At 36.2% G+C, this 26,950-nt stretch overlaps 1 protein-coding gene across 3 annotated transcripts; it reads left to right on the top strand.

Annotated features, from left to right (window-relative positions):
- The first annotated feature begins 495 nt into the window (after positions 1-495).
- On the top strand, positions 496-26,529 carry LOC127837091 (uncharacterized). Of its 3 annotated transcripts, none has more exons than XM_052363928.1 (16): positions 496-755; positions 11,161-11,273; positions 11,935-12,158; positions 12,524-13,006; positions 13,429-13,617; positions 14,086-14,208; positions 15,082-15,213; positions 15,816-15,985; positions 16,312-16,394; positions 17,078-17,201; positions 17,613-17,810; positions 18,303-19,331; positions 21,229-21,365; positions 23,440-23,603; positions 24,255-24,283; positions 25,578-26,528. In XM_052363928.1, exons 2-16 carry the CDS (start codon positions 11,201-11,203, stop codon positions 25,663-25,665), a joined length of 3,246 nt encoding a protein of 1,081 aa, XP_052219888.1. In that variant the 5' UTR covers positions 496-755; positions 11,161-11,200; the 3' UTR covers positions 25,666-26,528. The 3 variants fall into 3 exon arrangements, with proteins under 3 accessions (XP_052219888.1, XP_052219890.1, XP_052219887.1); XM_052363930.1 differs by lacking the exon at positions 496-755 and adding an exon at positions 4,870-5,033 and having other exon boundaries at positions 25,578-26,529; XM_052363927.1 differs by lacking the exon at positions 496-755 and adding an exon at positions 9,707-9,897 and having other exon boundaries at positions 25,578-26,529.
- The last annotated feature ends 421 nt before the right edge of the window (positions 26,530-26,950 follow it).

Below are 26,950 nucleotides of genomic sequence, written 5' to 3'. Positions count from 1 at the left end.
ATGGATGGATGTTCAAATAACTTGAAATTATTGGCAAGAATTATGTAATGATATGACACACACTTAAGTCTGGTTAATCGGTCTTAGGTCAATTCCAATATTTGGGATGACAAAAAGGTCAAAGTTCAAGGTAATAATTATGTCGAAAAATAGTAAACCAATCTGTAACACTTTATCATTGGATGGAGTGTCCCGGTCAACACCCGAACATCAAGGTCGATGTTCAAGGTCACACGTCTACTTCAAGGTCAAACAAATTAATATCACTTGAGCCTTTTCCTTTTCTTCTCCTGAAAGCAAACCAATTTTTATGACAATGTCAGTCTTATTAATAATACGCTTTCAATCAAGGCCCGCACACATTAAAACGATACAAAACTACATTGTGCAAACACATTGCCTGTGACTTGACTCATAGCTTAAGTTATTTATTTTTCAAAACATACTGTTCAGCTACACCGACCGCGTCAGGTTATTAAGTTGCTAATCATCCCTCGCTACATATAGGATGTCAACGCGGTGGATGTGGGCTTGAGTTTCAATGCCCACCTGAGCGTGTTGCGTGAATTTGTTTAAAACATTAATAAACTCGATAAGCTATGTCAACGTTTTAAAGATAAGACCTGCCACAGTTAGCGATAAAGGTTCGTGTTTAAAACAGCTTGTGACAGGAAGGAAAACGGATTATTGATACAGATATCAAGACACTGTTTTGCCTGAGTGATATTTTGGAAGTGTAATGTTGGATTTTAAAGGTTTGTACATTTTCAAGTTTTCACGTGTTTTTTTTCTGAAAACTATAAGTATTGTCACATTGTATGCTGTTTACTTTCACTATAAAGAGCTTATAGAAAGGACGTCAGAATAGAGGAACGTCCGCATAAAAGTACGTGTGGATGAAAACGCTAGAATGAAAGAACGTTTAAATTAAGGAACGTTAGAATCAAAAACTTCTAAATAAAAGAAAGTCAGAATAATAGAACGTCTGAATGAAAGAACAGCAAGTGATAAAGAGCAGACGATCCGAGAGATGTTCTTTGATGTTATGCAAATATTCATATTCATGAACGCGAGAATCTTTCTTACATAAAGGAAGTTGTATAATATCGCATGTGCATAAATGGTATATGCTTTATAAGATTCTCATAATGTTTTCCGTGTTTGACCTGTCCGTTTTAACAATGATATAAGCTTCGTTTTACAAAAAAATTAACCTCGCAAGATAACTTTTTTAAATTTTGATTATGTAAGCCATTACACTGTTCACGATTATAAAAGATTTAAAGGAAGTATTGATTGTAATGAAGTCATAGCATCTGAAATGCACGCTTAAACAATCGATAGCGATATCTGTTAACGTTTTAAAGGTACATGTGCAGCAAATATCAAAATTAATTTCAAAATCCTTTAGGATCATGCGAAAGTAAACCCATTTTTTGCAATTTTAAACTAATATTTTTGCAAACTACAATAATATATCTCGAGGTGGGTCATTAACTAGCGTATCAACGTGTTTTTTCCGGCATGTAGACACCTATCAAAACGAAGATTATTCCCGCTTTGTCACATTAATAGAACTATCGACAATGTTATGTTGAATTATGTTTATAAATACATGAATGTCATGTCAAAAAAGTTGGAATCGAACTCACACCTAAAGCAGTCGTACAATATATATGAGACTATGATACCGTTATACAGAGTTCGCCTGCGTATTGCGATTTATTAAAGTGATATTATGGGCATCTAACAGTTTATAGGTGTCTATCGCAGCCGTTGTTTATTTCGGTGTTTTCACTCCATATACACTTATAGTTGTTAATGCAGCATCAACATACTAAAACAATATCCCGGAAAGAGAAAAATAATGCATTTGAATATTAACCGTAGTTTCGTGTTGATAACTGACGACAGAAATGATTCGATTTACGATGTGAATCTAAATCTAGTTTTAGTGCAGATTCGTTCATACGACACAATGACACTATTTTGTTATACGTATTATTTCGGCTTAGAGGACTGGGTGAGTCACGTAAAATATCGAATATAATAAAAAAATAAAATAAACAACTGGTAGCAAGATGAGTTGCAGATAATTGGTCAGTAACCACATTTTAACTAACTTTTTGGCCTGTTAATTCTTTTCAGCTCAATTCAACAGTGAAAAATGCCCATAAAATCACTTTAACATTTCATTCAACTACTATTACTATGCTAATACTTTTTCAGAGAGTTTTATACAGAGTTCGCATGCGTATTGCGATTCTTTATTAACATTTCATTCATTAGCATTCAACTACTATAACTATGCTAATACTTTTTTCAGAGAGTTTATACAGAGTTCGCATGCGTATTGCGATTCTTTATTAACATTTCATTCATTAACATTCAACTACTATAACTATGCTAATACTTTTTCAGAGAGTTTATACAGAGTTCGCATGCGTATTGCGATTCTTTATTAACATTTCATTCATTAACATTCAACTACTATTACTATGCTAATACTTTTTCAGAGAGTTTTATACAGAGTTCGCATGCGTATTGCGGTTCTTTATTAACATTTCATTCATTAACATTCAACTACTATTACTATGCTAATACTTTTTCTCGCTCCCGCGAACCGTGTCCTATGGGAACGTTTTTGTAATCATAAAACTGATTATTTTATTGAGGGTGCATAAAAAAGAGGCGTACGGTAAAAGCAATCATTATATAAATTCTTGTTATAATTCTTGTTAAATGCAAGACCGTCAATATTACCCTTTAAAGTACAGGTAAATCGATTAAACTTAACTTATCACTCTTCTTTTTTTTATCAATCCGATGTCGAATTCATTTACATATAGTTCGGCTATAAATGCATAATAAAGAACTAAAACGGGATTAAGACAAATTTATTTTGTTAGACTTTTCATCAATCACATGTATATTTGAGTCGCGTTCTGAGAAAACTGGGCATAATGCATGTGTGTAAAGTGTCGTCCTAGATTAGCCTGTGCAGTCCTCACAGGCTAATCAGGGACAGAACTTTCCGCCTGAATTGGATTTTTGCTAAGAAGAGACTTCATTTAAACGAAAAATGTCATAAAAGCGGAAAGAGTCGTACCTGATTAGCCTGTGCGGATTGCACAGGCTAATCTGGGATGACAATTTAAGCACAAGCATTATGCCCAGTTTTCTCAGAACGAGACTCCTTTAATTTCGAGATGCTGTTAGTGTGCCAGACACATTTGCTTGATCAATTACTACATGTAGCAGTGAAGTTCAACAGTTGATTGTTTATCTTAAGGCGTATACTTAAATTCTCATTGAAAGTTTAGAATTACATCATACATCTATTCGATAATTCAGTTTAAAAAAATCATTGCCCACTACCATCAGTTTTCTTCACGCGACAACCCGTTGAAATAAGACCAAAGAATAGCAACCTCGGGACAATTTATCTCAATCAAATGCAATTACATGTATGCGGCTTTTTTATTTCATAGGTGCTACTTGAATTATAACCGGCACACAATAACTACGGCTGATTTTCTTATTTGTTGTCTGTGTCAAAGCCTGACACCCATTGGCGCTTTGCGAATGCAACAACAATGGGCATAAAGACACCTTTCATTTGACTCAAATAAAACGCAATTGGCCTATAAATTGTTCACAGTCAGCGGGCATCGATCTCAAAGATTATATGAAATATTTCCATTCATCTTTATTGCGTTGACAAACGTTATTCATGTCAAAAGCCCTTTAAAGTTTAAATAAACATGTTTGTACACTTTAAAGATGTTTGATCGCAAAACATTATCTTCAAAGATGGTTATTTAGCATAGAATTGAACCAAATTATATTGTATATAGATGGTTTTTGTTTCATAATAAGGGACGGACAAACAGACAAAGAGTGTAAGGGGCGGACTTCAAAGGGATAATCTTTCGGTAAATCGGATAACAATAACCTGACATGCAACCTCTGGAAAAAATATCTCTTATATTCCAGTGAAGCACAAGTTTGAGACTAAATACAACATACATAAAAGTCTGATATCCAGTATGGGCAAAGATATGATTAATTAAACAACAACATTTATTTCATTGTCATAATCACTTCTGTTCCTACAGAGTATAAAGGGGCCTTTTCACAGATTTTGGCATGTCTTGAAGTTTGTCATTAAATGCTTTACATTGATAAATGTAAACATTGGATCTAAAAAGATCAAGTAAAAAATCAAGAATAAAATTTAAAAAAGGAAAAAAAGAAGCCCGCATCATGGCTCGAACCAGTGACCCTCGGAGTCCTGTAGTAAAAAACAAATTAGACCGCTCGGCCATCCTGCCAAGCATGCATGTCAAACGTATTTTATACTTTATATAAGAACGCATCGTGGTTTCACAATATTAAACGACAACAACAGAACTCACCAAATTATTCAATCGTTTCGCGTTGCAACGCTTTATAATTTTCAGGTTTTTAAATCGTCAAAAGATGCATATAATGGCTATATTAGACCATGGTTAATGTTCAGTATTACTGTTTCCTCACAAATATCATAACTAAAACGAAAATTTGCGAATCTGAAACAACTTTTTTCAATTGTGTCAATTTACCAAACGGTGAAAAGATCCCTATAAGACAATTGCCGTTTTTTTTCTTCAAAAGAATTGTAAAATATGATTCACGGCATACAAAACATGTGTGAGAGAAATCAGCTTTAAAATGTAAACGTCAACGCAAATTCATAAAATACCCATTCGTCAAATCACCTGTACGGTCAATGCAGAATGGGAATATACTTTGATGGCCGTCTTTTACAATTCTAATCCAGCTGATTCGCAAACAATTCGCGGTGAAAAGTCAACACTAATATTGATGTGCCGGATTTCCGTCAAGGCTGTGGGGAAGTGTACAGGAATTAAATTGAAGCGCACTTGACACCTTTCATTTTCACCTTGAATACTCCAGTAACATGTTGGGAATTTTTATGACATTAATGTGTGATGTTGATTATTGATCTAATGCGTTTGCACAAACTTGAGGTGGGTATTTTTTGCATATATTTGTGTATTTTTTTCATCTGTTCAGATCTCTTTTTTCCAACAAGCTGCATGTTTAATGCGGACTTAAGCAGTTTTAAGATTATTTTTGTTTTAAATATTGTATGTAAAAACGATGTATAATCAAACATGTTTAACCCATGTATGCCTAGTGGACTCTCCCATCCTTCTAAGTTGGATCAATTTATTTCCAAAATTAGGGGTGTCAAGTATATTTATTTCTATATTTAGAATATTCCATAAAGAAATTCATTTAAGCAAACAGCGCAGACCCAGATGAGACGCCGCATTATGCGGCGTCTCATCTGGGTCTACGCTGTTTGCAATGTCCTTTTTTCAGGACGCTAGGCATAAATGGGTTAAATTCTTATCTTCTATTCACATATAGGAATGTTTCAAAATGATCTGCATAAACACGCACGATTGAATGCTCATTAAGATGTTTGTTACTAATATCGATGATTTGATATGCCAACCATTAGAAATAATGAATCGACTTTATTATGATTTATTGCTGCACTCGGAATACATGAAGCCATTCAGTCGTAAATCGTATGGATGATTAATTGCTCCCTTATACTAATTTTGAGGATCGATTCATTCTGTAATTTTAACAAAGTCTTTGTTTCTTGTGTAACATAAAGGCCTTTTTGCACGAAGCGTATATTGTTTATATTGTACATTGTATATAGTTAATTTATTTAAATCGCAACTCCGATTGAGGTATCAACGTCCATTGATAGGTATAAAGTTCAGTTAATTTATTTAAGTTTTAAATTAAAAACATCAAAAACAATAACACACGTTTAATTAAATAAATGGTAAAGCTAAAGTGCACCTGCTGTTTTTATCAGTTGTTCCTGACAATTATGAAGTTAAAGCAAGTTTTGAATTTTTGTTTGTTGCTTGATACGCTTGTATACTCGTTCTAAAGTTGAGTCTACATATTACTGCCAGGTATCAAAAGCACGCGGACCATACAGGTGAATTATCGTTACACATTAATAATTCAAGATTTGTGGTTAATACCGCGCCACACGTTCAATACCCCCGACTGAAGTATTTTAGATTTTTATCGTGTTTAACCAATTAAAGTGAATGTTCTATGCCGTTGGTTTTTCGGCTGATATCCTCTTTATAATAAGCGGTTTTGATTGAATCGAGGTGCGTTTAAATATTGACAATACATTCACAAAATTGCAAATCGCTTAAATTGCGAGTGTATGCCATACAATATTGCTGTTAATGGTATTCTAATGAATTTAAATATTTTAAAGAAGTAATTTAAATAAAAATAGTATTATACAATCCACACAAAAGAAAAATTTCGCTGCTGTTCTCCCAATTTGCTATACAATTTACGCCGCATTTCATAAAATAAGTGTTATTTTAAATTGGATTCGACAGATGAGTGAGCTTATATTTTTAAGTTTTTCGTTTTATGCCAACTTACCAGATTTAAAGGAATTAAAAATATATCATATATTAACATGAACATAGTCTAAACCTCAATTATTTATTTAAGTGTTGCACAGGGAATCATTATCGATGTTGTCATTATCATTGTTCAACATAATCATTATCATGAAAATCACAATCATCATCACTATAAAAATGATAAAATTCACAAACTGAAATCTCTCACTTAAATTATTTCACATTTTTCACTTTAATTATTTCACATTTCTCATTTAAATTATTTCACATTTCTCACGTAAATTATTTCACATTTCTAACTTAAATAATTTCACATTTCTCACTTAAATTATTCCACATTTCTATTTTGTTTGGTGTTTAAAATATCTTGCTTCGGCAAAATTCACAAGTAACTTAAGTTGTTCGCTAGTGAACAACTAAAATAAGAAACAATACAACCTTTTGCCGCCCGACTTATTCTGTTTTTTAGAGAAACAAAAGTGGAAACAAGCTTTTGTTGCTTTATGGGCATCAGCCTATAGAACTGTGCAGACTACATCAACGTCATTAAATAGCCACTCAAACAACAGATCATACACAAAATATTTACGTCATGAAATATAAATACATGCAAACTTTACATAATATATATCATAATCACGTTATTTTATAAATCAAAACATTTCATACAATAATCATCAATAATATAAATAAAGCCATTAAAAAGCAAGGCTTTGGTAACCTCATTAAATTCGATGGGTTTCACCTCAGTATATTCCTCAAGCAGACAAAAACGTACAGTAGTGACGTCATTACGTAAACGTATGCATATATTACATATTCTTGTAAAAAAAAAACAGGATGAAACAATTACAAACCAAAGTCAGATCGTTAATAAATGATAATAAAAAATCGCATGTGATGTTGACGTCATGACAAAAATCCGTTTAGATTATATATTTTTATTTAATGCTTTCCGGTGGTTTATAGAGAAATATCAGTGATTTAAAACTGATAATTTCACTGTTTCAAACAGTGAAAATTATCAGTGAGAATTATCGATAATTTTCATTGTTTACTGTGAAATGACGTCATTTTTTTGACGAAATGACGTCATTATCCCAGCAAAATTCTTTAGCTAAACTCTTGAACAATGTATATAAACTGTGAAAAATGCATTAAATAAAAAGAAAATTTGTTGGATCCGGTGGATTATCGATTTTAATTCACTCGTGATCAGAGAAAACAAATATTTTCACTCGTGGCTGCGCCACTCGTGAAAATATTATTTTCTATGATCACTCGTGAATTAAAATCGATAATCCACCGGATCCAACAAATATCCTCTATGATATCAATGAAGTAATTATATGAAAAAAGCAAACAATACACACTGCAGTGACTTTATTCTTTAAACCCATGCAAACGGTACATAATAAAGTATTGTCCTTTAGTGTCAGGGAAGCGAACATTACCTCGTACAAAAATTAATTAATATCATAAATAGTCATCAACTTTTGAAGATATAGTTAATGATTTTGAATGAGCTGATCTGAATGTATTTAAATTTGTCACGTAATGCCCTTTTAATTCATTATGTTGATGGGTGATTAATTCGACATGCACAGTGGTTCCGCATATTGTGTTAAATTGATATGATCTAGGAACCGTCGATATTTCATTACATGTTACAAATATCAGCACTACACAAAAAGGCAGTAAATAATTACAGTCATTACGTTAATAATCGCAGTACAAACAGCTGTAAATTTATAATTAATGGGATGTATGTGGTGTGCCATTAAACGAAAAAAATCGTGTTTAAATCTTTTTTATTTTTAATATTTTTTTATGTGATTCTTAAATGATTTTATAAGACATCAAAGGAAATACGTTTGATCACAGTATCAATGGTTAGTTACGTTGAGTAATTATAATTGACAAAGTCGTCGCAAATGCTGAAAAATCAACACTGGGCGGACATTGTAAAATGCCTGGAATAGTTAATCTTCAATAAGTGGCGACTGTTTTTTTTAAAACGTTAAAAATCAGCTGGGTGGGAATAGTGCGAAGTTATTGAAAAAAACAAGAGCACAGCAAAACGGGTGCCACTCTCGGCTACGGGTGCAGTTTTGAATAAATGAAAGCTTGTCAGAATGTTTTTTTAAAGGTCACAGTGACCTTGACCTTTGACCTAGTGACCCAAAAATGGGTGTGGCGTGTAGAACTCATCAAGGTGCATCTAAATATGAAGTTTCAAAGTTGAAGGTGGAAGCAATTTGATTTTTGAGCCAATGTTCAAAATCTTAACAAAATGTTAAGGTTTTAGCACGACGCGGACGGCGGACCTCAGACGACGGACGTTGGACGGCGGACGGCGGACGACACGACGAGCTGGCTATGACAATACCTCGGGTTTTCTCCGAAAACGCCGAGCTAAAACATTATGGGTATATGGCAATTGTTCAGAATTTGAAATGAAATAAAAGTGTGCATTGTAGACTTCCTTGAAATCGAATAGATGAACAACATGCTAATTACGTTAACATGAATAAAAGTCGTACATTACAAAACTATTTACTGAAGAATCGTTTAAAGTAAATATATGTGTATTTTTTAAATACATTCGAAATCGAAAAATCTCGATATTAGAACTGTTGCTAAACGCATAAACATAAATACTGAAACTCCACTAAAAGTAAAATAATGTTTGTTTATTTTTTTCCCAATAAATATCGACTTGTAAAACATCTAAACCATTGATACAAGTATAGAATCGCTGACATTCGGTGAAACATTATCCGACTAACACACATGTATGTTTGAAGAAGTACCGATGTTGTCATCGAGTGGGTTTCAATATCAACCAAGGACTCAATGTTTAATGATTTAATAACCATGTCCTTTACGTGCGAGGCCATTTACAAACGGGTGCGACTAAATATCTCAAATACACTTAGTGATAACTTCAAAAAATTTGTTATAGCAAATAGTGGGAGTTGTGTTATTTTGAAAATTCAGTTTTCTATCGGAATATCTTCGTGTTTGAAAGCCGATTATGTGTAACTTTTAAATTTGTGTATTTCTTGCTTTTTGCTGCATGTACGATGTCGAACGTATATCGCGTGTAAACCAATTATGAAATAAATGAAACGAAAACATGTTGTAAGCATGGACACGTGCATTAAAGCTTTTTTAAAAGATTAAATTTGATGAAAAGACAGCGAGAGCAATGAAATGGTACCAGTAACCGTTATAAGAGACGCGGACGAATGTTTATATTATACTGAAGAAGAGATAGTGTTGCGAAAAAAATGTTGACCATCCTTAAAAACATATGCATGTCAGGGGACCTTACTGTTGTTGAAAACAAATCACCGTGGTTACCGATTACTGACGACGAACGTAAAAATATGGAATACATAGAAAGGTATTTCGATTGAGTTAACATTTTATAAGGGGCTCTTTGCTTGTGCGTAAAGTGTCGTCCCAGATTAGATTGTGCAGCCCGCACAGACTAATAAGGGACGACACTTTCCGCCTTAAACGGATCTCCGTTAAGAAAAGACTTCTTATAAATGGAAAATTCCAAACAAGCGGAAAGTGTCGTCCCTGACAAACTGCGTAGGCTAATTCTGGACGACACATTACGCACATGCATTAAGCCCCGTGTTCCCAGAGCGCGGCTCAAATATAATGTAACGGCATCTACGTCTTTAATAAGTAATTTTCTTAAATAAAATTCACTCCTTTTGTATGGCGTGCTCCTTATTAGTTGTGAGGTAAAGGGCCGTGTTATAATGCACTCCCTTTGTATGGCGTGCTCCTTATTAGTTGTGAGGTAAAGGGCCGTGTTATAATGCACTCCCATTGTATGGCGTGCTCCTTATTAGTTGTGAGGTAAAGGGCCGTGTTATAATGCACTCCCTGTGTATGGCGTGCTCCTTATTAGTTGTGAGGTAAAGGGCCGTGTTATATATTTGTAACGTATCGGTCTTACGGATTTGATGTGCACGTTCTTAAATTTGTGTGGCTGTTTAAGTCTCAGGGTTATAAATATAAAATTTATACCAAATTAAATATCCTCTGTGCAACATAAAAAAAATAAAACTGAATTTATTAATTAAAACTTTAAACATTGTGGAAAGTCAGCGGAAGTTTTATCAAAATAAAAACCTGTTATAGATGCAAAACTATTTCTTCTAAACAATTGTGATATAAGTATATAACAACAGCAAATAAGTATCAAGCATCGGTATATAATTCGCACCCATACAAACATATACTGTACACATGAACTTAAAACAGTAAGTATAGCTTATATTAATTGTATGCACAATACATACATACATACATTAATTAAATGCGTAGCGAAGTTACTTTTACGCATGTTTTAATGAGTAAATAAACCACACTAAACCTTATTATTCGTTTCTTTCGTTTCTTTTAAACAAATTTATGGAAGAGCATTCTCGAAACCCAGTGTTGATTCATTGCAGATTCTATATTTATCGCATTGGGGGAAACGGCAAAGCGGACTTGGGTATTTGACGAATATTTCTTATAAATGTGTTTTTTCGTCACGTGATATGCAAGTGAAAAAAATTCACGTTTACAAGTAAGTAAAGTTTGTTATAAAACTAAAGGGAATCTAATTCATAGGCAATTCATGTATAAACTACGCCATTTTCAGGTTTCTCCACTCACCATCGTTCGACAACGGCCCCGGTTATATGGCGGACGTAATGTTGCCTAGCGACGAAACAGCCGGAATCTTTGGTGGCTCCGACCCGGAAGCAATATTCGGTGAGACTTTTTCCTTGAAAAACAACAACATCAACACAGCATTAACTAAACAACAACAACAAACACATAACAACAAAAACACTCACAAACGGAGAAAAAAATGAGTACGCTAGAACGCTTATTCAAAAAAGAAAGAAAAAAAGATAATTTTGAAATGCATGCAGGCTTTAATGCTTTCGACTCGCCACTTATAATGTTATACTTTATAAATATGAATATAATGTCTTCTCGAAACTATAAAAAAATGTCAAAAAATGTATTGGTCTAAGGACATTTTTTCATATTTTAAGTTATAAAAAAATGACTTCATATGAATTTACTAATACGCATTTTCTAACAGACTAAAATAATATATAATGTTTTTGAAAAACTACACGAGAAACAGAATTGTATCAAGCCCCTTTACAGTGAGTTCGATCGAGCAGCCTAACTGTATGTGCGTGCGTATTAGCGTCCATTCTAGCATGTCAAAATGGTAACTTAACACTTTATTGAGCCTCAAGGGTTAGAGAACAACTGTAGAATCTTCAGCGCTTTTATTATGTCAATTTTATTTCGCATTTTCGTTTATTAAAGAAGCATTGATTAACGCCCTTGTTAAATAATTCTGTTTTATATAAGAATGTTCAAAGAAAAATCGTATTGTGTATGTATGATTTAGACTTCATCACCATTCGATCCATGCATGAACGCTATGGAAACATTGAAACTCCACGCGGAAAAATCGGCCGCCATGACAGGATCACTTATGAAAACGAGGCTATCTACCAAAACGAGGCGGAATTCGAAACTTTTGTTCAGCAGTTCCCCATCGATGACTCGATAGCAGAATGTTTTGCCACAACGGACGGAGACGCGGATAAACTCGATAACAAATACGTGTCTGTAAGCATGTGTTGTACTTGCTGTTATTGCATTTAGTTTTATCAAGAAATCTCAAATGTATGTAAACCATTCTTTTTCATCAAATGTAATGCTTTAAATGACCTCATTTTCCGCTGATCATTTTTCTCACCTATGTAAACATTATGAGATCGTATTGTCAAAGAAAATATCTTTTAGGTCGTATTATTATAAGATAAGAGTTTTCAAGTTTGTTTATGAACGCAACTAAGTTTTGATAAAAAAATGTCCTTATTTCCTTAAGTGACTTCCTCGTATACTAAGTATCCCATTTATATAATTCATAAGCTCATTTTGTTAATATGTTTGAGGCAGCAAGTATCCGTTTGTGTTTTCATTCTTTGAAGGGAGGTAAACGACCTCAGATCTCCACCACGTACAGCAAAATGAAGAAACGGTTCGGTAAAAAGTCAGCAGACGACATCAGTCTTATGTCAGAAGAAGATCCGAGATCACGTGATTTGAAACGATCCAAGAAATATGGCGGTGTTTTTAGCAAGCGTCATAAATGGCGGGGTTTTGTATCGTCAACAAATAAGAATACAAGTTCAATAAGCAAACAAGCACCACATCATACAAGACATACGGAAGACTTTTCTAAACCGGACATGCAAGTCCGTAGTTTATCCTCGACGATAAATGCCGAGGTTCACCACATTGACAGTTCCGCGAGTGATTCGCAGATAACGTCATTTTCGGAAACTCTAGCGCATGCGCACAGTTTGTCGTCTGGAACAAATACTAACGAGCTAGAGGCAGAATCGACGACATCGGGCAGCGTCTTCGAGGACGAGTTTGATGCTCTGCTGCACGGCAACACCACAGACATGGTACACTTGTACAGGAAGTTAAAACAACTATTGATTATGTTCACACGAGTCAGTGTCATAAGAATTATTTTAATAATAGAAGTACCAGAATGATTATTGTTTTAAATATTACTTTCATTTCATTGATAGGTCAGTAACGTTTCATCATAATCCGATCTATAGTAAGGTGAAGATACTTTAACGAAAACATACGTTAGTAAATACGTTAATCTAATTACAAGCCATCCCTATAGAAAGAAATACGCGCATTAATCAGTGTGTGTTTGAATAATGTTAAATACTGTTTCCTCCTTAAAATGATTTTTACTAATGTTAAAACCCCTTATTTGAAGGATTGGCATCAAAATGCTACAAATTACTTTAAATTTCCTCTTAACTAAGGCCCGCATCAACGAGTGCTAAAAAAACCTAACTTGTTCCAGATTTCAAGAATAGAGGATCTTCCGCCCGATCAAGTTCTCAAACTTCGCGACCAACGTGGTAACACGCTACTTCATCGCAGCATGCTCGTAGGAAATCCGGATCTAGTCAAATATGTCCTGGAAAAATTCCCGGAAATGACGTCGGATATCAACGCCGAAAACGAGACAGCGGTGGAAATGGCAGCGAAGGTAATGGCAACTCTGTCTTCGGCAAACAACTTTTAAGATAAGGTTTGCCAGTTCCCGCAGGTTGGAATTTTTCATGTTTGTTTATTTGATGTCGAGACAGAAGGAGTATTGGAATTAAATATTAACGTAATTGCATGACCAGCGCATTAATTTTGGACTGACACCGAATAACAAGAAAGGCAAATGCCTTTACTAGAGACTATTTGCGGTTAGAGATTAGATGTAGAAAGTGCGTCTGATCAACAAGTTGTTTTATTTAAGTTTTATGATACTCTGTCTGTTTTTGGACTTGCAAAATAGAGAAAACCGGTACTTGTGTTTGTTACACAAATATGCGACATTTGCCAAAAGGTACGTATACACCATTCATAAAAATGAGCATAGTTTTCTTACATAGGGTAGCGGAAGTTGCAATTCACACAGTTCCTAAATACATTCTAGTTCAATGTTATTTATAATATATTGCAGCATGGCCAGTTTGACTGTCTCAAGGTGATGTTGGAGCGGTCTCATAGACGCCACGCGCTCGGTCCCGCGCTCGGTCCCGCCATGTTGAATCGTCTGCTCAACGTCTGCGCGCAGCACGGACAGGTATAGGAATCCGCTCATGTTAGTATTGGTATGTTTGATGTGACTTATGCGACAACCACCCGCACTGAAAACAGATGACCATAGTTGATTGAGGGTTAGTTTACACGAAATCCAATTTCAAAATGTTTCCTTTATAAACCCTCCTACTTTCTAACTCTGTTCTAATATACTAGTTGCAATAAAAATACATAACCGCCACTTCTAAGAAAATAAAATTCGCCCAAATCCAAACACCCTCGGAAAACAGTGTTTCGGCAGAGAGATTTCGACAAAATCACAGTACTTCCAGAAACGCACACCTAACGTTCATATGTCGACCAAGTCCCTAATTAAATGTACATGTGTATCACACATTTGAGACAGGAAATAACCACACATAGCTTGGGTGAGATCGCCAAATGGGTTTTAAACAAGAAGAGTAAAGGAACTACTTATAAATAGGCACTAGTTTGATGGACCATGAAGTGATACAAAACTTTTTGGTGGAATTTAACATTAATAACATCTCGTAAACCAGTCGCCATGATTTTCTAAGACGCAACATACTTATTATTTGCCAAACTCGCAAATGGTTTATAAGCCGTAAGTAGCTTATTATGACTTAATGAAATAGTCCCTAGGACTTTTTTCGGAGCTGATTTCATCATGGAGAGAATTCCTAGGCATGGATGAAAAATTACCACAGTGAATTGGACTTATATTTTCGTCTACCATTTGTGTTTTGTTTTTGAATTATATTTTTATTTTTTCAACTAAGTTTTGTTTTAATTAGTTGCGTTATGTTGTGTCCACAAAGAACTCGTCTATTGAACAATAATGCCTCAACTTAATCGAGCAATAAATATAAAAAAAATGTGTTCTGCATTTTTTCAGGCGGAGTGTTTATATCTTCTGCTGAATTCTGTGACACGTGAGCCACACAGCGCATGCGCACTTCCGGGTGACGTGCGCGGTAACACTGCCGCGCATCTGGCGGCAAAACATGGACATGTCCAGTGTTTACACGTTAGTATTCTTTATCGTTTGCTTATCATTACGCTTCTAGACAGGCATGTTTCAAGTATTAAGAAATGAAGAGCCTATCGCTATGGCAAACTATGATAAAATCTTAAAATACATTACACGCTATGAATTGAGAACGACAAGTAGAATGCCACCTTCTTAAAAGATTTTTGTCGGATTTTCAGATCATTGCTTTCCTTTTTTTGTTAGTTGAAGTAACATTAAGTGAATGTAAAGTAAGTTTGTTTCATTTAATCACACAATTTATACACAATCTGTAAGATGTAAACCGATATTAAACACTTTGTATAAGAACTTACCGTTATATGCGACTTGTCTTTGCTATACATACAAACCAGAATCGAGGTATCTTAAAATATCAAGCATTTGTAGCGGAAGCTGTACGCCTGTTCCTTTCGATAAAGTATGTGTAGTATAAAAACGATTCTTTGAAAGGAACGTTCGTTCTGGCCGACCGTATAAATCTAAGTTTCTCGACGAATAAGTATTTCACTAGTCACTTATCGAATCGTCCTGTTCAGAATGAGTATGTCTGATGGAGGGAGTTGTACTGAACTCTCAGTCTTCATCATGATCTTACACAGACTCTCGTGGCATGTGGCTATGACGTCACTTCCGAGAACCTTCTCCAGCAGCGGCCCCTGCACGTGGCCCATCAGAGCAGAAGTCATGTGTGCTTCGAATACCTACTACTGCTGAACATGTGCGCACGCATGTGGGCTTTATTGCACGCGCAGACGAGACTCAACGCCAGGTGTGTCTCCGAATATTCGAATTTACGTCCGTTATTGACCTAACGATTTTGTTTAATTTTTGACACAACGTTAAGCCATTCAGGAAGCAAATTGGTTTTGTTAGAAGAAATATCGCCCCATAGGTGCGAAAAGGTACCACGTGACATTGAAATAAGAAGGCGCATGGTACCTCTTTGCACCAACAGGCTATATGATGTATTGAAATATCGTCTGAATGACTGTTTTCATATTAGTTTACCGGTCGCAATGTTTAAATACTGACTGAGTATTTGGCTGTTGAAAAATGAAATAATAACGCACTTAGGAAACTGTATCTTTTTCTCAGTCTTCTGGAACAGAACGCCAGCTGTCGAGCTTCTATAGACCACGTGACAAAGTGTCTGAGAAAATACGAACACTTTTGTAAAGGTATGAATTCATGAATGAAAAAGGAAATAATAACTGATACTTAAATGAATTACTTAAATTGATTGAGTAAATATATATTTATCACTCAATTTAAGTTATTCATTATATATAGGGCCCTATATCACATGTAATTTAATCTTATTGGGAAAACGGTCTTAATGAATGTGCCTAAAGTGTCGTCCGTGATTAGTCTGCGCAGTCCACACATGCTAATCCGGGGCGAATTTTTCCGTTTTTTTTAAAAAGTATTTTTCGTTATAAGCAAGTCTGTTCTATTTACGAAATCCTGTTCAGACGGAAAGTTACGTCCCAGAAAAGCCTGTTCAGACAAGACAGGCCGATCTTGGACGACACTTTACGCACACGCATTAAGCAACGTTTTCCCATAGCGAGGCTCATTTAACAAACATGTTTGAACAGGTTTAACTCAAATATTCATATTGCTATAAAGTGTGACATTTGTTATACCATAACTACAGACGGCTTTGAAATAACATTATATCTAAAATAGAACAAGAAAAAAACGCTTGTGAATAGAACCATCAGAAAAAAAAAGTTTTACGAATCACTAAATAAAATGTCTTCAATCAGTGATCCTTCAAACAGATGATAAATCTGGACCACTGTTTTCTTAGTAAGTATTATGTTGTTGCACATAAAATGATATATGTGTTGTTATCCAGACACTGAACAGAGTCTGTCGGACACTAAACAGGACGTCCTTCATACCATGCGAGGTTTACACGACCGTTTGACGTCACTTTCTGACGTCACAACGCTGGACGCGGACGCGGGTGAACAACTCAGGTAATCATCTTTCCCTAGTAACCATTCTCTCCCGCCAGTCCCAGACCAACAAAACATAAGCTACCCCCTCACCCGTAAAAAAATCAACAACAAAACTAAAAACCAATAAAACACCAACATACATATACAATAATAAAAGTACCATACATGAATATGAATATTTGAATATATACACGCTGTCATTAATTATTCGAAACCTAAACATTCAATGCAAATAAGCTGCTTTAATATTTATTTAAAGACAAGATAAAATAATTGCGACCAAAAATATTCTCCATATTATATATCTGCCGAATCCTAAGTATTTTTCATTCGAAGGATGACTCTTCTTGACGAAAATCTTGGACGACACTTTACGCACATTCATTTAACACCGTTTTCTCAGACAGCGATTTATATTATTCATGACAGGGGCCAGTTGGCGGAACTGACGTCAGAGATTGAGCTCATCGAGGATACGTTCGATTTCTCGCCGCTTGCCGATCTGCACGCCTCTTTGCGGAAGTTGGACGCCTCACTGGTGGAAGCGTTATCCAGCGTCACCGAGAGGACGTCAAACGACCGGACTTACCCGCCCACCACTGACGAGGTGGCAACACAAACGTTATGGTAAGATGATGTTGTGCTTATTTCTTGAAAAGCATTTCGTATGATGTTAAATGTTTAAGAAATTTGATTTAAATGGTGTTTTTGTGAATGAATGCCATACCACGGACATTCTTAGTACCAACGGACAGACATGCGCTTAGAAAAATAGATTTGCGAGCGGCGAATTTACATACCTGTTTCCTTCTTACGCCCATACCTTTGTGTTTGAGTACATGTGCATTGATATGCGTATAAAACATATCCATTCGTTTTTACTCACGTATACACGTGCCATTCACAGCAATGTATTAACACATGTAAAGCGTCGCCAAGCGCCGGTGGGCATAACTGTCATGTGTACCTATTACGTTTAAAAGATATTCCCGATCAAACTTTCTTTGCGAAATCCCATGTTTATGCTTACAAAAGGATCTATGATTGATCAATTTAGCATTATTTATTTTCGGGGTTTTCTACAGAAACTTTTTAAAATGTGTTAGTTTTTAACGACAGCGGGCTTTTGAAGGACATCCACAGAGAATACATTTTGGAGAACTGGAACACGGAACATTTGTACGAGAAATATCTTTCGAACACCGGTCTTGGCGTCCCGGGCTTCTTTGACGTGGGTGCAACGTCAAACTTTACGTCATCAAACGTGAAATCATTTAATGTAACGTCATCAAAAGTTGCATCAAACACTTTTGAGAATCCAGCTGAAGCATGTTCCACCAAATCAGGACAGGCAGAAGAACAAAGTGTCAAGGCAGCAAAAAAGAACACAGATTTATCTAAGTCATTAGAAAAATGTGATTTAGCGCGAAAGAAACAGACTGCTAATACTGATTCTGGTACGTCTGAAAACTCGGCGTCAGCAGTTCATTCAACAAAACGCGATGCTCCCGAAGATTGTGTGAGAAGAACGCATACAAAGGATCAGAATTCGTATAAACAGTTCAAAAACGATACGAAGGAGGACATCGATCATGAAGAAATTGATATAAATAAATTAGACAAAAGTGACGATAAAAATCAGAATGGCGAAGGCTATGCGACAGACCTACTCAATGACCCAACGGAGAGACCTTTCACGAAGCTCCTTTCCCTGGACGAAAGAATCGATCTTTTGATAGCTGGCGAAAGAAGGAAGGAGCGAGAAATTGACGGGAGCATTCACACGTCGAGCGGAAGCCTGCAGTCGTCGCACTCCATGGATCCGCCGTCCACGTTTACGTCGGTGACCTCACACACATCCGGGGCATCAGACTGGTACAACAAGCTCGCGTTAACCAGTCTGGAGACCGCAGCGAACGATTACGTCACCAACAACGAGGTGTCACGTGACGCGACGAGTGACACGACATCGTACTGGTGGGATGTGGAGGAAAGAGGATACGCAAACGAAGACGGTATGCTGTCAGCGATGTACGCCGACAACATCCGTCGACGTGTACACGTGCATTGTGACAACGCCTCTTCGTCATACGACGATCTCCGTCGACAGAGGATCGCTAGTCACCTTAAAGCCGTCCAGCAAACTAGGTAAGTTATCTTGATGAATTCTCTTGACCCCTTATGGAAATTAATCGTAACGAAGAGCTTGGCACATCATTGAATTATGTTAATCATGTCTAATACAACTCTCTGAGCTAATCGACGCTCCTGTAAAATGACTCCTACATTAGCCGCGCTCTATGAAAACTGGTCTTAATGCATGTGCGTAGTCCAAGATTAGCCTGTGCAATCCGCAATATCCGCTTTTAAGTATTTTTAAAGGAATTACCGGTACCTTCTTTATGAATATCCTGTTTTCGGCGGAATGTATCGTCCCTGATTAACCTATGCGGACTTCACAGGCTTATCTTGGGACTACTTATTACCACATGCATTGAGCCCGGTATTCAAAGAATGCGGTTCATATGTAAAATTGGTAATCTTCGGCTTGACACACTATATTTATTTCAATGTTGAAAATCGAAGAATTGATGCTTTAAAAACCAGACGTTAAATTTGAATATTTCGATAACACAGGATAGTGAACATGTTAGATTTGATTTCGATAACACAGGTTCGTGAACAGGTTAGTCTTGATTTTGATACCACAGGTTAGTGAACAGGTTAGTCTTGATTTCGATAACACAGAGTAGTGAACAGGTAAGTCTTGATTTCGATAACACAGGTTCGTGAACAGGTTAGTCTTGATTTCGATAACACAGGGTAGTGAACAGGTTAGTCTTGATTTCGATAACACTGGGTAGTGAAAAGGTTAGTCTTGATTTCGATAACACAGGGTAGTGAACAGGTTAGTCTTGATTTCGATAACACAGGTTCGTGAAAAGGTTAGTATTGATTTCGATAACACAGGGTAGTGAACAGGTTAGTCTTGATTTCGATAACACAGGGTAGTGAACAGGTTAGTCTTGATTTCGATAACACAGGGTAGTGAACAGGTTAGTCTTGATTTCGATTACACAGGTTCGTGAACAGGTTAGTATTGATTTCGATAACACAGGGTAGTGAACAGGTTAGTCTTGATTTCGATAACACAGGGTAGTGAACAGGTTAGTCTTGATTTCGATAACACAGGGTAGTGAACAGGTTAGTCTTGATTTTTATAACACAGGTTCGTGAACAGGTTAGTCTTGATTTCGATAACACAGGTTAGTGAACAGGTTAGTCTTGATTTCTATAACACAGGTTCGTGAACAGGTTAGTCTTGATTTCGATAACACAGGGTAGTGAACAGGTTAGATTTGATTTCGATAACACAGGGTAGTGAACACGTTAGTCTTGATTTCGATAACACAGGGTAGTGAACAGGTTAGTCTTGATTTCTATAACACAGGTTCGTGAACAGGTTAGTCTTGATTTCGATAACACAGGGTAGTGAACAGGTAAGTCTTGATTTCTATAACACAGGTTCGTGAACAGGTTAGTCTTGATTTCGATAACACAGGGTAGTGAACAGGTTAGATTTGATTTCGATAACACAGGTTCGTGAACAGGTTAGTCTTGATTTCGATAACACAGGGTAGTGAACAGGTTAGATTTGATTTCGATAACACAGGGTAGTGAACAGGTAAGTCTTGATTTCCCAACTTAGCACATTTGATTGACAAGCATTTTCAAGTCCAACACAACATTTCGGTATTTATTTAAGTTAAACAAATGTGTCTGTTAATTTAAATTTTAAATTGATCTCCAGTATAATGTTAATCTTCTTATGAATTAAATGATCCAATAACGTTTAAAAGTAGCACTGAAGTAAAAAAAAGTCAGTCGATATTATATTGGCAAGCACTGTAATTCATGTTAGACCATATTGTAGTAGAAAACATTACTTAAGGAAAACGGAAAATTGATAAAGGATACGAGTTCCTATCGGTAATTGTTTTTGGAATACGAACCATGTTATAGTTACAATGTTTTTTGGCGTCAGGTTTACATCGGACAACTACCGCGAAAGAATAACTACGTCATCAGGTGAGGTCATGGGAGGCTTCGACACTCCGCCGGAAGTGGGACCGCAGCGCCGTGTTCATGTCGACGTCTCTGGTGCTTTGAGAAACAGAGACCGTAAGTTCGATTACTTTTTGTTTAACCTGAATAATTATACCCCCATGACCATTGGTAAAGGGGGCTATATAGGAGTCACTTTGTCTGTCTGTCTGTCGGTCTGTCAGTCTGTCGGTCTGTCAGTCCGTCTTTCGGTTCTTAAAAATTACATCCGATCTTCACCGAACTTGGTCAGAAGTTGTATCTAGATGATGTCTAGGTCAAGTTTGAATATGGGTCATGCCGGGTCAAAAACTAGGTTACGGGATCACTTAGTGCGTTTTTAAACGAAAGTATGTCCGGACCATAACTATGTAATATATCTTTGGATTTAAAATGACTTGGTACATTTGTTCACTATTATTGGACGGTGTGTCGCGCGAAAGAATTACTTCGATACCTCCAAGGTCAAGGTCACACTTTGAGTTCAAAGGTCAAATGCTTTATCGGGCCATAATTTTATCGTTTTTTTGTCAGACTTTAAAATCATTTGCCACATTTGTTCACCATCATTGGACGGTATGTCGCGCGAAAGAATTACGCCGATATCTCCAAGGACAATGTCACACTTTTAGTTCAAAGGTCAAACACGGCCATAAATGAGCTTGTCCTGGTCATTACTATTTCTTTCATTGTGAGATTAAAAACCATTTTGCACATTTGTTCACCATCATTGGACAGTGTGTCGCGAGAAAGAATTACGTCGATATCTTCGGGCTCAATGTCACTCTTTGGGTTCAAAGGTAAAAAAGACCATAAATGAGCTTGTCCGAGCCTAACTATGTCGGTCATTGTGATATTTTAAAATAACTTGGCACATTTGTTCACCATCATTGGACGGTGTATCGGACGATAGAATTACGTCGATATCTCCGAGGTCAAGGTCACACTCGGAGTTCAAAGGTAAAAATGGCCATAAATGACCTTGTTCGGGCCATTACTATGTCGTTCATTGTGAGATTTTAAAATCATTCGGCACACGTGTTAACCATAATTGGATGGTGTGTCTCGCGAAAGGATAACATCGATATCTGCAACGTCAAGGACACACTGTTAGTTCAAAGGTCAAAAATGGCCATAAATGATCTTGTCCGGGCCATAGCCATGTCATTCATTGTGAGATTTTATAATTACTCGGTACATTGTACACAATCATTGGGCAATGGGTCATGTGAAAGAATTACGTCGATATCTCCAAGGTCAAGGTCACACTTTGAGTTCAAATGTAAAAATTGCCATAAATGAGCTTGTCCATGCCATAACTATGTCGTTCATTGTGATATTTTAAAATGCCTCTGTACATTAATTTTGTTCACAGTCATTGGACGGCGTGTCATGCGAAAGCATTCAAGAGTTCGAATGTCAAAATAGCCATAAATAATAATGGCATAATAATTCTTAAAAATCGCCATAAATTAGATTCTTTTGTTTTGTGAAGACAGCATGCAAAAAAGTATGTATCAATGCGGCACGTGGGGGTATACGTCACGTCTGTGACAAAGCTCTCGTTATATCAGAAACATCTGTATTCATAGATCTATGTGTTTCTATTTTCTATTAAGTTCGGCCACGAAGATTGTATTATGGTCAGTGATATTCGTTCGAAACACGGTGTGTTATGTTGTCTTTATTATACGGTGCATGTTTAACACTACTTTAGGTTACCAATCTTTAATTTACCAATAAAATCAATTTAAAAATGTATGGCGAGATTAAGTTATGTATTTCGACAACGCGCTTCTTTGTATAGGGATAATTTTCAACTCCACGCAAACGATTTTTTGTATGTATAAGTATGATATTATGAAAAGTAGAACCATTTTCTTTTATATTTTGAAAAAAGCGTGTTAGTTTAGGTTGATAATAAATAAATAAATTACCTAAATTAAAACAGTACAAATAAAACGGGATATTGTTTATCCATGACTTTGAAACTGCAAGTAGCCTTTATTGCAGAACGTGACTCGGCTATTATCACGTGGTTGGTTTAAACGGAAGGAATTTGATATCGCTTATTTGCTCGGAACCAGTAAAATCTTTTTGCGGAGGTTGGGATAATTTAAACTAGTTAAAACGTTGTGCATACTGTTTTCAGAATCGAAACAAGCTAGGGGAAACCAGAAGCCGGGTAAACCCCGTTTGTTTACATTAGAGGACGCCATAGACGCAACATCTGAGGGCGAGGCTGACTTCCGGTATAGCTACAAGCGTCCACGAGATCAAGTGCTCAGTGTTCGATGGGAGGACATGTCGATGACGGTAAATATTTAAATTGAAAAAAAAACGATTTTAGATTTATAGATGTTTTTTGTTGTATATAGAAATATAAACAACGGTTTAGGTTTTGAATTATTGAACGATGCTTTAACCCTCATTATTTAATAGGACAGCACCATAACGACAGGGTTGCTTGATAGCTGAAGTTAATTTACAAAATAGTTATAACCGGTATTATGTTTCTGCGTAATGTTAATGATTTAAATAACAGACACTCACTTTTTTATTTGTCAATATAATATTTTATTATTACAATTCCATATCTTCACATGTTTTGTATGTCCGAGAAACTATGAAGTATATGTATGTATAATCTACCAGGGTTTTGAACATTTGGTTTTAGCAGTTTTGTAACGGTCAAACGAATATGTTGACTAGAATTAGCAAGCGGAATTTTATTTGACGGTTCAATGATTGTATGATTATATGTATGCTCAAGATCGTAAATAGTGTCAATATAAACTGTCATCATGTTATATCACCAAAATTTTCATAGTACAGTGTCATCGTTTGTTATTTTTTTTTTATTATTTAAAGATGTTTGAAAGGTCATCTATTTTGTGTAACCCATGTGTAAAATTGGAATATTCATGGTTTTGTCAAATATCCTTGATGTTACATTTATATTTTAAGGACGACGATGATCGCGGTCCGCTGTCATGGTAGGTTGAAACTTAGAGACGATGACAACATATAACCAACATATAACCATCTAGAGCCCATCCGTTCGTACGTCGGACACAAGCACAAATCCATCCGTTCGTCGGCCCATCCACCCATCCATCCAGCCATTCATCCATCTATTAATTCATTCATTCATCAAACGATCCATCAATCCTTCCTTCCGTCCGTCCTTCCATACTTCTATCCATCAATCCATCTATCGATGGAACTGTTTTTTATACTTGTTATAATGTTGGTCTTGCTTACATCAACATTATTTCCACAACCATCGAATCAAGCACAAATCTTTTTTACATTACATCAAGCACAAACCTTTTGACATTGAATCCAGCACAACGATTTTGACATTTAATCAGGCACAAATCTTTTGACGTTGAATCAAGCGAAATACAAATCTCGTGTACTTCAAGTTAAAATTGTACTTGAATTGTGCGCACAAGTTTGTATTGTACTTGAACAGTACAAGTGTGTATTATACATTAATTTTTCGCACACGTTGTTATTGTACATGAACTGTTTGCACAATTTTGTATTGTGATTGAACTGTGCGCACAGGTATGTATTGTACGTGATTAGTGCGCACATGTTGTATAATACATGCATTTTGCGCACAAACTTTGTTGTACACGAAATGTGCGTACATGTTTGTATTGTACTTGAATTATGAGCATAAGTTGGAATAGTACTTGAATTATGCGCACAAGTTTGTATGGTACTAAAATTGTGCGCGCATGTTTGTATGGTTCGAAAATTGTGCGCACAAGTTTGTATAGTTCTTGAATTGTGCGTACAATTTTTGTTTGGTACTTGGTACACAAGTTGTTATGGTAATTGAACTGTGCGCGCAAGTTTGTATTGTAATTGAATTGTACACACAAGTTTGTATTGTATTTGGATTGTGTGTACCAGTGTGTATTACACTTAAATTTTGCGCACAAGTGTGTATGGTACTTAAAATGTGTGCACAGGTTTGTATTGTATATTAATTGTTAGTAAATAAGTTTGTAATGTACTTGAAGTATGCGCACGAGTTTGTATTGTACTTGAATTATGTGCACAAGTTTCTTTTGTACTTGACTTATGGTTAATGCTTGTTTTGAGACTGCTTGTAATACTATATACTGATTTCAAATAGTCTTTCACACTGATCTAATTACCGATGCCAGAATAGTATAACTGTACTGTATTTATCTCATGCATACTATATTGTAAAAAGTAACTAAAACATTTCACGCGGTTTATAATTCTGAAATCAGTGTTTAATGTTTTTAGGATCGAGCGCGAGCTAGGCGGATTGGGGTCTCGTAGCAGCGGAAGTGATACGATATCCGTGGAGTATGCCGCTCAGAGCTTCGTCTGACCTTGAACACGTGTGACCATCAGATTGGCAGTGACACGATATCCTTTTAGCATTGCGCTCAGGGCTTCCTCTGACCTTAGAACACACTAATGACTAACTGTGGCAGTTACAAGAGATTCTTCGAGTGTTGCGCTCAGAGTTTCGTCAGGCCTTGGAACGCACTGTTGACCATCAGAAGCAGTGGCATGATATACGACGAGTATGGCGCTGAGAACTACGTCTGACCTTTGAACACACTGTTGACAACCAGCGGCAGTGACAAGATATCAGAGTGTGGCGCTCCGAGTTTTGTCTGTCATTGAAAGTGTTGACAAACAGCGACAGTGATATTTGTGTACATGTAGTTTGACGCTTAGAGCTCCGCCAGTCCTTGGAATGCATTGTTGGCCATCAGAGCAGTAACATGCTTTATGAGAATGGCGCTTAGAGTTACGTCTTACCTTTTGCAGTATGGAGCTCAGAGCTTTGAATGTATTTGGTACGCATTGTTAATAACCAGCGGTAATGACATGCTGTCCGTAAAGTATTGCGCTAAAGGTTTTGTCTTTCTTTAGAACGCACTGTTGACCAACATAGCGGCAGTGAAACGATATCCGTGCTGCTCAGGGCTTCTGCTGACTTTGGAATAACCTGTTGACCAACAGCGGCAGTGAAACGATGTCTGTGCAGAATGGCGTTCAGGCCTTCGTGGGACTGTCGAATTCACTATTGGTCAACAGAGCGGCAGTGACACAATGTCCGTGCGCTATGACGCCCAGAGCTTCGTCTGACTTTGGAATACACGTTTGACCGATATTGCGGAAATGACACGATTTCCGTGCAGGGGTTTTAGTTTTTTACCGACTAAGAACATGTACACAATTGGCAACCCGACCTGATCAACAAAGATGCATCGTTTGTTTCGATTCCATAAGTGTTGTTCAGTACTTTCACACTATTGTAATACGTATGAGTGCATAAACTTATAAGTCTGTAGTGTTAGACCAACGTTACAGTATTAGTTTTCTATAAAAAGAATCATAAAGTAAATGCACGTGTAAATTGGCGTTTTTTGTCAATCTTCGCATTTAAGTATTGCATTCAAAATAGAATCAAATCACCTATACCAATTGATACTTTTACCATTTATTGATACCAATTTCCTTGTCACTGTACATGCAAGAAAACGGACGGTACCTTTAGAGTAAAGTTTACTGACCAACATTAACAGGAATATATATATATATATATATATATATATATATATATATATATATATATATATATATATATATATATATATATA

The sequence above is a fragment of the Dreissena polymorpha genome, chromosome 7, assembly GCF_020536995.1.
Source record: "Dreissena polymorpha isolate Duluth1 chromosome 7, UMN_Dpol_1.0, whole genome shotgun sequence".
In the NCBI taxonomy this organism is placed as follows: domain Eukaryota; kingdom Metazoa; phylum Mollusca; class Bivalvia; order Myida; family Dreissenidae; genus Dreissena; species Dreissena polymorpha.
The sequence above is the reverse complement of the archived record's forward strand: the minus strand, read 5'-3'. Positions and strand labels throughout refer to the sequence as shown.

What these genes read in the sequence shown, in the direction of transcription:
- LOC127837091 (XM_052363927.1), top strand. Translation starts at nt 9,782, where the DNA reads ATGTTGACCATCCTTAAAAACATATGCATGTCAGGGGACCTTACTGTT. An exon ending in AAAGCCGTCCAGCAAACTAG is followed by an intron (nt 19,332 to 21,228) that starts GTAAGTTATCTT and finishes TTTTGGCGTCAG; the next exon opens with GTTTACATCGGACAACTACC. An exon ending in GGGAGGACATGTCGATGACG is followed by an intron (nt 23,604 to 24,254) that starts GTAAATATTTAA and finishes TTATATTTTAAG; the next exon opens with GACGACGATGATCGCGGTCC.